General features: G+C 37.0%; 1 protein-coding gene across 1 annotated transcript in view; it reads right to left on the bottom strand.

The window, feature by feature from the left end:
• Positions 1-14274, bottom strand: part of SLIT3 (slit guidance ligand 3) — a 531568-nt gene that overhangs the window by 499622 nt on the left and 17672 nt on the right. Inside the window, exons 3-4 of the mRNA XM_027810336.2 lie at positions 8749-8820; positions 4810-4881 (exon numbers count right to left, since the gene is read on the bottom strand). Coding sequence (XP_027666137.1) covers positions 4810-4881; positions 8749-8820 — 144 coding nt within the window. The remainder of the gene's footprint in view (positions 1-4809; positions 4882-8748; positions 8821-14274) is intronic.

The following is a 14274-nucleotide window of genomic DNA, read 5'->3' as shown; positions in this document are numbered from 1 at the left end:
AACTGTCTTGCATACTTACAAATCTACATGGCTTCATAAACGTTTAGTGTTTGCAGTTCCAGAAAAACATCTAAACTGCACGCACTGCAAGCCTTGCCTAAACACTATAGATTTGTCCATGCTGCCAAAGATTTGCAATAAGCTTTTGTTTACAACAGCAAAGAACTGTCCAACGCTTTTATTATTTTGCCCACTACTCTGAAGCACTTAGCAATCTTTCCACTCAGCATGTTAATTATGGAAGATGCTTTTTGTATTACATGATTTATTTAAAGCCTGTTCAATCTCCATTTATGAAATCCAGATTGTGAAGCATCACATAAAAATTTATTCTTCTCCATAGCATCTTTGGTCACTTATAGCAATTTTACAGTACACTATGCCAAATAAGCATACTTTAATACCTTAATGAAGCATTTAGGAAGCTACTTACAAAGACTCAATGCACAGTAGCATCTCTGCAGTTAAAGGTAAAAAAAAAAATAATATTCTATTTTGACCTCTGTCCTAGCACCCACAAGACCAAACTCATACATGTATACGCTAGGGTTAAAATCTGGATCGTAGATTTTTCGTTGGTTTTGTTTTGGGGTGTTTTGTGTTTTGTTTTTTTTCCCCAAAAACTAATTCTTTTTCCCGACTTTGAAAAGATTTGATTTGGCCATGCTTACACATTTCACCCCCCCTCCTCTAAACAACAAAAACACATTTTTAGTGTTTTCAGATGTTGAGATCTTTTATGCTAGCTAAAGACGCTAATTTGAGTAGAAAGAACAAGCCATCAGCCAAAGTCCATTCTTTTGAAGATAATACAGTTACGTGACAATTTCTGGCAGATGGCTGTGGAAAAAGTCAGGATTGGTTGGTGTCTGATATCCTGCTTCATTTTTCACATAAATGTGTAATGTATATCTGTCTCTAGAAGAAATTTTGGTTCATCTTTTAGGCCCACTACTATGCTTCTTTGGTTTTGATCCTCTTTGCACATGAAATTTCATAATAATTTTCTCTTAAAATCATATGCTGTGTTAATAGCAAAGCATACAGGTGAAATGCTAAAATCCAAAATAAATTTGGGTATAATACATCGTGCCAGTAGAGCTTTGTGTTTGTATGGCCATACGCATGCTACTTCAAACCACAGCGGAAAAAAGAGAGAAAAAAAAACCCATGAGGAAAGAGGATGAAGGTCAGACCTTTTGCAGTTAACTATCAGGAAAAAACTGCAGAAAGCAACTAGAAAAAAAGAACTTCGGTTTCTGAAACCTTCCGTACATCAACAAGCACAGGTGTTGATCTGAAACTGTTACCCTGCTACTGGCAAGAAGGGCAGACCTATCAAAATTTACAACTGGCACTTTCAAGTTGTAGCAGAACTTTTCCATAGCTTTTTACATGCTTATTGAACAGATGCATGCTGCCCTGCAAATCCTATCACTCAACATCAATTAGTAGTATTTTTTGGAAAGAAGCACTTCAGAGCTAGAGGAAAGGTGATAGCTAGAGAAGCCCGGGAGAAGCTAACAATCCTGACAGGCGACACACCGAGGTGGTGCTAGCACCTCAGACATCCAAGTCACACTGTCACACAGGCTCTACAGCCTTTCCCCTGTTACACTGCGTATGAGCACTGCTGATTTGCCTGACACTCAACAACAGTGCAACAAGTAGAAGGCAGTACGCTCTGTGACCAATTAGATACATAGATATATATTAATGTTGTCTCTTAACTGCTTGACCTTTTACGGTCAGCTACCTCACAACTAATCTTTATGTTTTGGGATAAAACTATGGAAACTTATTGGAATAAACCCACTAGAATAATTTCTGGTTTTCCACTATGGCAAGCACCACTAGACATTCTCAAGAATTCCAAATCTTAGGATTCAGCTGGACAACTTATACTAAAACACACTGAATTTTATTAAAAGCCAATGGTTACAATTCCTGTATATTTGGGAAAGTTGAGTACAAATAGGCCAAAGTAGTAAGTGGCTTCTACCATCTACCATCACTTCATTTCTCAGCTTTGTACTGTCTGCCATTTTAACGTACTTTGCATTACGTGCTTCCTTCAACTGATATTGCCCAACTTTTATTAATTTAATATACAATTTTTACAATATCCTGCTCTATATCTAAATAATGCCTGTAGATGCTCCATTGGAATTGTGAGCATCAATCTCACACATACACACACTAATATATATATAAAAAAATCTTAAAAAAGAGAATAATCCAAGCAACTAGAGAGCCATCATCATGGTGCTTTCGGCAGCAGTGTCTAACATCTTCACCGATATTTTATTTAAAATTTATTAGATGGTTATCCAGGACATTTCAAACAAAGTTCCACTGATTTACTCAGTTAATAACAATGGACTTGCTTCAAATAGCCAAACAAGTGAAAATACATTGAGCTAAAATAATATTCACTTCAGGTTATGCCCTTTGAATGATTACCATGGGGTGGGGAGTGGAACAATATACTTCCACAGTTACTTTGAATGAAAGACCTTTCTATATGGTATTTTGCCAGAAAGAGAAATTACTCCTGTTTTTTAAAGTCTGAACCAATGCAGCTGCTTTGTTTAAAAAGAAGTAAATGATTGCTTTTGCATTCACTTCAATAGATCAAAAAAGAACATTATTCCAAAATTGAAGCAATATAAGCAATTTTTATTTGTTATTTGAAAGAAATTAAATGGAAAAAAGCCAGTTTTTTAAAATCCAGCCAGCATGCTTTCTTCATTAACATTTTGCTATGTTTGACAATACTTAATAAAATAGCTTTAATATTACCTAAAATGTTGCAATTTAGCCTTTATAAGTTATGCCAAACTTTCCACAGTTCATTCTCCAAAGCCTACTGACTCATAGCAAACCCCCCCCCAAAAAAAAAAAAAACCCTAAACCAACCAGATTTATAGTTTTGTTCTAAAAATGATTTAAGCTAAAATACCAAAAAGTTGCAAGTTTCCAGGCCTCCCTTTCATACTACATTAATTTAGGAAATATTTTAATGACAGGCAATCCTAAAAGAGAAGCAGAGATGCAGTACGTTTAACAGGCCAAGTTAAAAGTTTGCACGGAGAGGGAGGGGGGAGAAGAATAAAAAGGCTTTCAAACATCACACACTTAAAGAGACACTATTAAAGGTATCATATTTCCTAACTTTGGGTTTCACAAAATACATTATGGTCATTTGCTAACAGAGCAGGCTGTACAGAAAAACAGCAAACCGAGGTGACGCTTTCTGGTTACTAATAGCTTGCCCTTCTCCCAGATTGTTTTCAAAACTCATTTCATAGTCCAACTAAATCTATCTTTATCTAAATAGATGAGAAAGATTTATCTGTACACACACATGCACACACATAAAATGAGCTTAAAACAAGGACTTAGCAGCTAGGATAATGACTCTCAAAGGTGAGCTGTAACATGAACAAACTCTTCTACAGTATTAAGCTATGGTTAATTTTGGAAAATTAATCTGATTATATTTTTTTACTGCCCAAGAAGTGTGAAATCAATCAGATATGGCAAAACTCTTTCCTGAATGTGTTTTCTAATTGAATATAGGTAAAAATGGGTTATAAGCAGAATTTAACTCATCTCCCTTATTGCCATAAATGGAGCTTTGTAATTCAAGACAAAAATCCTGAGTAAACTGATTTTAAAAGTTCAACGCACTAGTTAAACAACTTCAATGCAAATCTGATCCTGAGATCATCTGAAACAGTTTTAGTACGGCATATGCTCAATACTCCAAACTTCCCTTGAACAATTGCTAGCGGGAACTTAACTCTTGAAACGGCTTTAGAAAATATCAATTAGAAAGCATCAAGTCCTACAACTAATGCCTTGCAGATAACCAAGTTAACATTCAAACATAAAACCCCTGCTTCTCCATTTAACAACCAGGCATTCCAAACCAGCTTGCAATTTTGTTCTAGTCACCTACCTCTAAGAAAGAATAATTCCCAGAAGTATTTCAGTATTACAGAGATTTTGTTCTGCTCCCACCATAAGTAGATAGAATTAACCTAGCTTTATGATAATGCTAACCAGTACACCCAAATAAGGAGGAGCAATTGGATATAGGATTACTTTTGTACTTTTTGATATATAAGCCTATACTCATGGAGGGCCAGTAATTTTCTATAAATTGGATTTTGGATTAAGAGATATCTTATATTCACCCTTTTCAAAAAACAATGACTTTAATGCTATCAAAAGCAAAGGAAATCCACAGCCTTTTTTCCACTAAGTCTTGCGTGATATCCTGGAATCCACTGCTATCAGTGGCATTACACAACTTTAAAGGAAATTAAGCTAATCAGAAAATTAAGTCTAAAGGCAGTTGTAGAAATACTGTGGTTCTCAAAGGAGACACCGGCAACTTCCACTAGCATGGATTTTTATATATATATATATATTTATATATATATAACCAAATATGTAAAAAATATATTATAATGTAAGACTATTATAAGCAAATTTTTTTTCACCTACAAATCAGTTTTAAGAGTTGCCCAGATAACATCCTTTTGATAATGTTATGAGGATTCTGGTGTCACTGACAGTTCTATTTTCTTGGCAAGCAACTGTACATTTTATTTCGAGCATTAGCTATCATGAAATATAAATTCAACTGTGTTTAAAAGTATACTTTAATTTAGGTAGATGCCCACCACTCTTTCTTAAAGGAAGTTAATTTTATACACATGAAATATTATGAATTACCATTAACAGCGAGGTAGAAAAAAAATGTAGATCTTCCATCAGTATATAAATAGAGATACTTACAGCCGTTCAAGTTGTTTTAGGTCCTGAAATGCTCCACGTTCTATCACACTAATCTGATTTTCTTCCAAGTGTCTGCAATTCCAAAAATATCAGTTAATTTTAAGACAACAGAATAAAAGAGCTTCCCTGCTTTTCTTCACATAGGCTACAAAATTGCTTTTCACAGAAGTACCAGTAACAGTTATAATTAAGAGATTATTATTAAAAAATCTGGACAGAATCGGTCACTAACTGGAAAATGATTCAAAAATTGCTTCCTGACCACCAGATTTAGTAAACATTTTGGTACCTGAACTTTTATAATCATAAACATGCTGAGAGGTTACACTCTTAGTATATTACTCTCGCTTTTTGTAATCTAATTGAGATAACTGACTCCTACAGCCCATAGCAAGAACCCACTCAATGTCAACATATTTTTTTGTCCAGCCTTGACGTTCTGCAAAGATTTCAGACTTGTCCCAGAGTAAACCATTTGTAAGGAATCCAAAGGAGTTGAATCCCTCCAGAAATACAGCTACGGCAGCTGTGACAACTGTATAGAGTCCCGCTGTACAACAGTGCGGGAACACAAGGGAGAAGTCCCAGGCTTCTGCTGTGTCCAACCCTGCTTTTATTCACCCCGAGACCGAGACTAGGAGAAGTTATAAGCAATGGAGAATGACTTCTCTTTGATTTACTCTGTGCAGGAAACAACTATTCATTTACATGGCAGAAATGCTCTCTGTAGGTAAAGTAGAAGCCAAGGAACAGAGACACCAATAGCCCAGCCTAAGCAGACCTTTTCCCTCTCTCAGTGCTGTGCTCCAGCACACACCCATGCTCTGCTTCTGTAAGAGCACTTAGACATGTGGACTAAATCTCCAGGCTCTCTGAACATTTTATGTGGCTTTAGCTAAAACATGGAAAGGAAGAACTTAACAGACGGTAAGTTTGGGCTCAGCCAAGACTAACTAGTGAAAAAGCACTAGTATTGCCTGTTCTTAACAGCCACTCCTCACGCTCCATCCTATGAGGATGCTCAGAGCTGTTCAGTTGGACAGTGGTTGAGAAAACAGACAGCAAGAGAGTATTCCACAGCTAAGACCACATCTGAAGATTTAAAAGAAATAAATTTGAAAAACCCAAACGTGAACCAGAGAGGCACATTCCTAAAAGCAGGGGGAGGAAAAACTGCATGAGGAAAAGGAAAAAAGGTGAAGTTATAAGGGATAAGTTAAAAGGACAAGGTGCACAAAGTGTGGTGTCAGTTTGATACTGGAAGTTTTCTTCTGTTGTACTGTTCTATCACTTGCTTGTTGTCTTCACTCTGATGTCTGAAAACAGGACTACACCACCTTTCTAGGAACTCTGGGACAGGCTTCACACTTCTGTGCTTCCCGCTATGCCCCCCTCACCCATGGGGGGAAAAAAAGTGGAAAGAATAGGGTGTCAGCAATGTAGAATAGCCAGAATCATGAAGAGACCATAAAAGTAAGCAAAGAAAAATCTGAAGGACTTCTAGAGAGCAGAAGTGCACAAAGTAAAAAAAGCTGCATCAAGTAAAACAAGGAAAACGTCAAACATCACCAGAAGGGGAACATGTAGAACAGGGAAATATGCAACAATCAACAAAAATTAGTATGTTAAACAATGAAATGGCATGTCTTGAGTTTCAGACGGTCTTCCTAAGTTGGAAGACAAAACCAATAGAATTTTTATTTTTTTGAATAGATGTATTCTGGTTTTAATCCTGACTACTTCTCCTCACTACTCAAAGGCTGAACAAACAAGTTACATAAACCTGTACTGAACACAGAACAAAAAAAATTACATAAAGACAGCAGTTGCATATTTTGCTTATTGTTAAGGGCATTCAGTGTAAATGACTGCAGCGGCATTAGGCAATGTCTGACACCATAAAAACCCAACCAAAGCAAACCAACTGCTGACATTAATGATAGTATAGTACATGTATTTTAATAGATTTCTAAAATGGTATTGACAGTTGGGATGGGAGCCAAGGAAATCTAAATGACTCCACTACTAGAGATGAGAGAAACCAGAGCAATGAAAGTCTTCCAATAGATTTGGAATGTTTTCTTCGTGTATGACCACTTGTTTGAAAGTATTAAGGTAGTAGGAAAAAAGACTTGCCCTTTCATCAGCAGGATTCAATAAATATATTGATTGAATTATCAACTAAACGGTTGTAACTTCAACAGTTGCAGTTTTAAAGACTTATCTTAGAAGATACTCCAAGGAAAACACTGACTGCAGAGGGCAGCCTTAAGAATTACAGAAAGGAATTTTCAGGGGAGTGCTGGTGACAATACTTGCGTGTTCCTTAACTTCTGACAGCTGCTTGTTTCAGAAAAAGGGGTGAACGGAGTGAGAAAACCAACCTGCCTCCGTCAGTGCTGGGACCAACTCAAGGTCAGTTTTTTATTTTAGTCACTAAAACTTGGAATTAAGTGCAACAGTTTAGTAAAATACTGCTATGAACTAGATGGCACACACAGAATGCCGTCACTATTGCATAAATGGCACTTGAGAAACAGAACTAGATAATTTTTTTTTCCAAAGTAAAATTAGAAACTGAACTTTACCATTGGTTACTGTTAACATCAATAAATACCTTTTTTCACATTTCAGAAACATTTTCAATAAAAATATCTTGGCCACTGCTTTTAAACATACAGCTCTACACATAGGTACAATTTCCCCACTGACATGGCAATGTTTCTCACGGAGAACCTCGCATCGCTACCGTAGCGCTCAGTGCCCAAATACAGGGCCAGGGAAACAGAAACCAACAGTGAACTTGAAACAAGAGCTCCAGAAACACTTAAGAACCCAGGAGCACAACCTCAACTAGCTCAGTACAGTACATTCAAAGCTATTTGGTTCTCTTGTCTGGCTTTTTTTTTTTTGCCCCCCACCCCACCCCCCATATACACCCAATTTAAAGCTATATATTTGATTTTACATATAAAATGAATGCAATTAACTTAATTTCCACAAGGCAAATACCAGATCCTCACAGTATTTCTGCAAGAGGCCTCGATATCTAGGTCTGCTTCTATGTTGATGTGAAAGGGATCTAAACTACCTGATGTAATTCAGACAGCGTTAGAGCAATTTCAAGAGGAAAAATGAAATCACTTTAAACAGAAAGAATCTCCAACTTTTCCTGAAAGGAATGAAACAGTTTCAGAAATCTGTATCTTGGTCTTTTAACCCAAGATTATTTTCTTAAGAAAAAAAAAAAAAAAACCCTCTATGTATGACTACAATAAATATCTGTGAAGTAATCCTAATTTTCATCACTAAATTAATGGTGTCATTTGAGGTTCATAGAAGAGAAAACAAGAAAAAGGGAATGACTAGTGCTATAGACTGTTTCCCCTTTTGATGTTCAAGGCTCATTTAGAAGTACAGTTAAGCACCTGATTGATCCTTCCAAATCAAGAGACAGCACCATCTAGAATTTTTTTACTACTTCAAATTAGACTAAAAAAACATCACAGGTGTCCTTGTGTCCAACTTCCACGGGTATCCTTAATCAAGTTCTGCTTCATCTTCTGCAAAAGTGCTATTAATGGGACTGTACCTTAAAGCAACCAAGTTCTGAAAGTCTTGTTTGCTAGTGTTTCAGAATAATTGATTTATGCACAAGTGATTGTAAAGTGCAGCAGAATTTTCACCACAGTGTTTATTAAAAGCCAGTGAGAAACACAAACAATCAAATAGCTCTGAAACGACATTCAGACTTTAGCATGAAAATAAAATTAACTGACTCACATCACAAACAGTTCCAGTTGCCTGGTTTAAGATACTACTAATAACTGAATAACATGCAGAAATTACTAGCATTTGATCTCTAGAATTATGGACATTCTTAGTACTAGCACCCCAAAATAGTCTTTTAAAGAAAGGTAAGTTTTGTGTTATACTCACAAGACGCGGAGATTCTTCAGTCCTGTAAAGTCCGTCTTTGTGATTCTTGTGATATTGTTTTTTTCTAGATCACTGCAGAGGAAAAAGAAACCAGCATTCAGACACTGTAACTGACATCCAAAATTCTGTTCGCAAAAAGTATCTTTACCACCCAGAGCATCTATCTATCAGCTGCGCAAATTGCACAAACTAATGCTTCCATTAAAATCTCACAAAGCAAGTCATCAATCCTGACGCATTTTTCCTCTTCCTCTGAGCACACTGCTCTCATACAAGCAGCTTCTTCCATTTTTATTTCTAGTAGTGGTGGTCATTATATGCTTCTTGCTCCCTCAAGACCACAATCTTGTAAGAGGCTAAATATATTCAAGACACAATTGGCGTAATACAGCTGAAACAGAGTACTTGGCCCATAAATGAAGATCACACTCTGAAGATCACAATACTAACCCCAAGTGAGTCTACCCTGTCACAGAAACACCTCAGCTACACAAACCTTAAGCAGAGAATGACTTAACTTTAGTCTCTTAAGCGTGGTCCTACCCAGATGATTACAAGACTTGTAAAGTTATAGAGCAGTTAAGAGGTGGTTTTTTTCAAAGATCCTAATTGGGCGGCCTCCCAATCCCAGCTTTTCGGAAATGATCGTTTTAAGAAGATACTGTTAATCACACTGACCTGTTTCCCATGTGTGTTCACCCTTTGCCAATTCCTACCTTCTGTCTTTAAACTCTCAATTTCCTAACACCTCTGTTATGCGCCAACACATTTTCATCATGTGGTCACATACCAAGTATTACCTCCTGCACACTCTTGCAGTCTGTGCTAATTTACGCTCTAAATTCAAAATTAATAAGAACTGCCAGCCTTTCCATGACAGGGAAAACCCACTGTAACCAGACCTTGAGCTGCCCACTTTTCTGCAGCTTGTCTTTGCAGTCGGTGCACCAAAAATACAGAATTTCATCTAAGTCTAAACTTACATCTTAATAGAACAGACATCAAAATAAATCACTCCACTTGGAGACAAAAATCTATGTAGTTCAAAGTCGAGTCTAATCACAAATAAAGGAACTTATAAACCAATCCTTCTTGCAAGACTGATCTTATACTTACAGAGAGCTCTCTGTACACTAACTGTGGTGCCTGCAGAGTCACAGCAAACCAAGAAAAACTCCTTTTGTTTCCCAATGTAAAGAGATTCTGTCATTTCGCAAGGTCATACCGAATACCTGCTGATGCTATAGGTCCTGGGTTGCTGTTTTCTCTCCTCTAGGCTTGCCTTCGGTAGGCATCCCTCCAGCTGTCCCAGCTGGGCATGTGCCATTGTTTGGGGGTTGGGTTTTGGGGGGATTTTTTCTGTCCAGATTGTTCTGCCTTGCCTAGTGCTGTCCAACAGGGACAAGGCAAATAGCTAATCTTTCTTCCTTATCTTCTGCCATGCTTATTTTAACATAAGCAACATGCCGCAAACTTAGAATTAACAAAAACAGATACACTCTCCATCATGTCACCACAAATTTCTTCTGAGTATCAGTTTCCCAGATACAAGAAGCCTTTTATAAAAAATACATTTTCTAATATTGAAGTAAACATTTTATGTCTACCAAAAGCTGCTAAACATAAAAAATACAAGCCTTTTGGCATACAAACTGTTACCCCAAAAAGCATTTAGTATTTTTCTACATATCATGAGATTGCAAACAATACATTCTGACAAGTTTTGTTGTCTACTGCCATCAAATGAAAACAATCTAATATGAAAAAATAGCCATGAGGCTAGACATATTTTATAGAAAAAGAGAACGTGAGATCACAAATCCAGTTTTTCCTATGCAATTGATTCTTCCCATAGTTCTTGTATAAAAGTGCACTGGGATAACCTCTTGTATTTAGAAGGTTCGTGTTCTCTCCCATTTCTAATAAAATTCAGTAACAAAAAGCAAGAATACAGTATTATTTTTAATTATATTTGGCTAGCAAGGAATACTGCAAACAAAATGTGGAAGTTCTTAAAGTGCTGAGAGCAGTTTAATCACTTGTAATCATTCATATACCATCCTACAGAGTGAAAACGTGCTTCTGGCTGGCACAGTTTCCAGAATTTTTTTATCAAACACGCACTCCCATACAAGCCTTTCAGTATGGCTGCTACTTAAGCCTGACTTTTTTCACCTTACATGGGGTCCTATCAGTAGGATAGAACTACTAAGAAACACATGAGTGTTCAGGCATAAATGATTATTTCTTTTCAATCAAGATATTATTTTTTTCTGCTGACATGAAGTAATATTTTCCTAAGGCATCGAATGAAAAAAATTGTCATGGTAACAAATTTAATTTTTCTAGTATGAACCACATTGCCAAATAAAGGCAGTTATGTATTTTGAAGTTTAAGCTTGTTAAAAGGTACCTCTTCAATATTCAGAGAAGACACAAGACTGATTTTTTTAGTGTATCTACCAACTTCTCCAAATGCTTCTAACAATGAAAACAAAAGATTTTTTTCCTAATGAGAACACTATCCTTCACTTATCAAAATTATAAGCATTTAGATGACTACAGGTAATTGTATTCAATTAACTGAGGAAATAATTCTTCATATTCCAAAATATATATAATTGTTTTCTCATGTGCATGCCCAAGATCTCAGATGCAAACAGATGTGGAATTAAGCTCCTTTTAATGTCATTTTAACATGTTGGTGCATTCACTTACTGGAATTGAAAAACTGGGGGGAAAAAAAATCAAACCAAAACAAAAACCCTACACAACTAACCACACAAAGAACTAAATTCAGTACAGTATAAGGCTTCTTCATAACTGAGGCTAGTCTGTCTGCAATGACAACGATTATGCTCATGGTTCTTACTGACAAAAACCCCAGCCTGAATTTCTACAGGTTTTGCACCAGGGACAAACCAGCTACAGTTTAAGATCTCCATCTTTTCCACAGACAACAGGAAGAACAAACACATTAAGGACTATGTAAAAAAAAACAAAAAAAAAGAAAACAAAAAAAAACCCCAAAAAACAAAAAAAAACCCCACACCCAACAACCCAAACTTTACAATTTGGACCAATAATTCTATACATTGTCCATAATGAGAATTTTTCACTGAATTCTGCCATTAAAAATAGAAGCCATATAGGCACAGAATACATAATATTTTTGCATTACCTTTTCCAAGCATTTGCATCAATCTTATAGTGAATATTTTTAAGCTATAAGCAAGACATCAGCAGGAGCCAAGCAGTATGAGAGATGCAGCAGGAGTAAGATGTTTATAATATTGAAATTTAATTCTGATAGTTATTGATAAATGCAAAAATAATACTAAAAGAATTCTTCAATCATAAAATGGTTTAAAAACAAATAAACTTTTAAGAGTTAGTTTAAGCATCTTAGCACAGGACATAAATAATAGAAGGAACATATTCTCCTGTCAGGAAACCTTTTTCTTTAGCACAGATGAGAACTAAGGATAAGGATAATGATAAGGAGATGAGGGGCGTGGGAAATCTGTTCATTTCAATTTACGAACAAGGCAGAGGGTATTCTTCCTTGACTTATGCCATATTTAAAAGAGGTCCATTAAAGGAAAAACCCACAAAACAACTACAGGGCACTTTCATCCCATGTACCAGCCATTCTTTTCCATCGGCCTTTATCGTGTTGATCGAATCATGCTTTTCTCCAAGAATACCTTTCAATCACTGCCTACATTTTTCAGATTTTCCAGCTTAACTTCCTCTTCCGTTCTCAGTTCAGTTCTTCCACTCTGGTGCATCATTAACTACTCACTGGTGCATCAGCGTGACCTGATTGCAAGAGGCATTGGAAAGCACTGACTCTGAAGTAAGCAACACATAAGTAGCTTGCATTTTACTGCATGTTGTTTCCCATTTACTTTTGATGTCAGTCCTTCAGAAGTGTCCCCTTGCCTGTACCTCAGAAGAAGTCTAGCAACACACCACGCACTACGCAGGTCAGAATTCTCCCACGCTGGTAAGAATCAGCTGAGGTATATGGGACAGCACAGTGTCCTGTTTTTCATCTGTTTTGATAAGACTTAATTCTCCGCACAACTTTACTCAGCTTGAACAACTGTATGTAGAGCTGCATTCTTATCCCATACATAACAAACTCTCTACCACACCACTGCTCCTACCCAGTCCGTAAGACCAGTCCCACACACACCAGCTCCATTCCTCTCTCCTTCCAGCCCCAAGAACACTCCTGCTGTTCAACATTCTTCCCCTGGTGAAATGTGCAGCTCCCCATTCCTTAACGAATACATATCTTGAGACAGCTTTCTCCCCTGCTCCTGCAGATGGGCACAGCCTCCATTGTATACATAACATCCATCATCCTATTAAATCCCTTCCGAAGGTTAGTATCTAGTCAAAGGTTTCCATCTCTGTAAGTAAAACTGCTTGGACAATGCTCTACAAAAACCGTTCTTGATGAAGTTCGCTTTCCTCAAACGATTCCAGACTGGTAACTGCCATCTCTGCCTCTGTTTTAGAAAGCAGTATTTACCTTCCAAACACTGGCGTGCTCCAGCATGCTCTCCCTCGAAGCTTATCTGCCATTTGAAGAAAACCAGACTGGAACCTTGATGAACCCCTATGTAAAACTTCCTCCTCCTGTTCGCAGCAGGTCTAACACTGCTGCAAAGCTGCAGATGGCCACAGGTTACCCCATTAGTCAATTAAACTTTGTGACTGCGAAGTTACTGAACTAATATGCAGACATTAGTGGTTTACAGCTGGTATTTGTGGGCAGCATAATATTTTATGTTTCCTTTATAAAGTTTGGCAGCTGATTATGGGCTCACTAGTGGGTTTCAACTACAAAAAGCTAAACCTTAACATCTAGTCTTGGTTGGCTTTCAAACACATCAGCGTTCAGAAGAACTGTTGGAAGCAAACGCAGCTCTGAAAAGAAATCATCTGGGTCAATTGCATGAGGAAAATTATACTGTAAAGATGAATTTAATTTATATTTAACTTCAAATACTTACATGCAGATACATTCATTCTACATAAGTTCTCGCTGAGCAGAATTCCTGCATTTTGCATAGTATGTCGGGCCAAGCAGATCTTAGACCTTACACAGTGCATCTCTCTCAGCCCACGTGCACACAAGCCCAGCTACTATCCTTTGTCATTTTTTATGTTCAGATAATATTGCCCCATCGTCCAAAAGCAACTATGAAAACTACATTAAGAAATAAAGGTCTCTCCTGGTGTGTCAGCAGCAAAGTTGATACCACTCACTTAAAAAGACACTGAAACTGTCATCTACACCAGCTTTGGTGAAGCTTTTGGTATTAGGTCTCTCTTGTCAATCTATTTTTATTTTTAGCCTAAAACATGCCACTACACCCACATGACAATGCAGGTGTAGTGGCACCTTCAAGCAAACAGACATGGAAATAATTGTTTCAGTGGGAATAGAAATATGATTTGGATTAGAATGGTACAAGACATCATTAAAGAGACCTTTACTCATAAACATGT

Source organism: Falco cherrug, chromosome 8 (genome assembly GCF_023634085.1).
Source record: "Falco cherrug isolate bFalChe1 chromosome 8, bFalChe1.pri, whole genome shotgun sequence".
Taxonomy (NCBI): domain Eukaryota; kingdom Metazoa; phylum Chordata; class Aves; order Falconiformes; family Falconidae; genus Falco; species Falco cherrug.
Note: the sequence above shows the minus strand (reverse complement) of the source record. Positions and strands in the feature narration are given on the sequence as shown.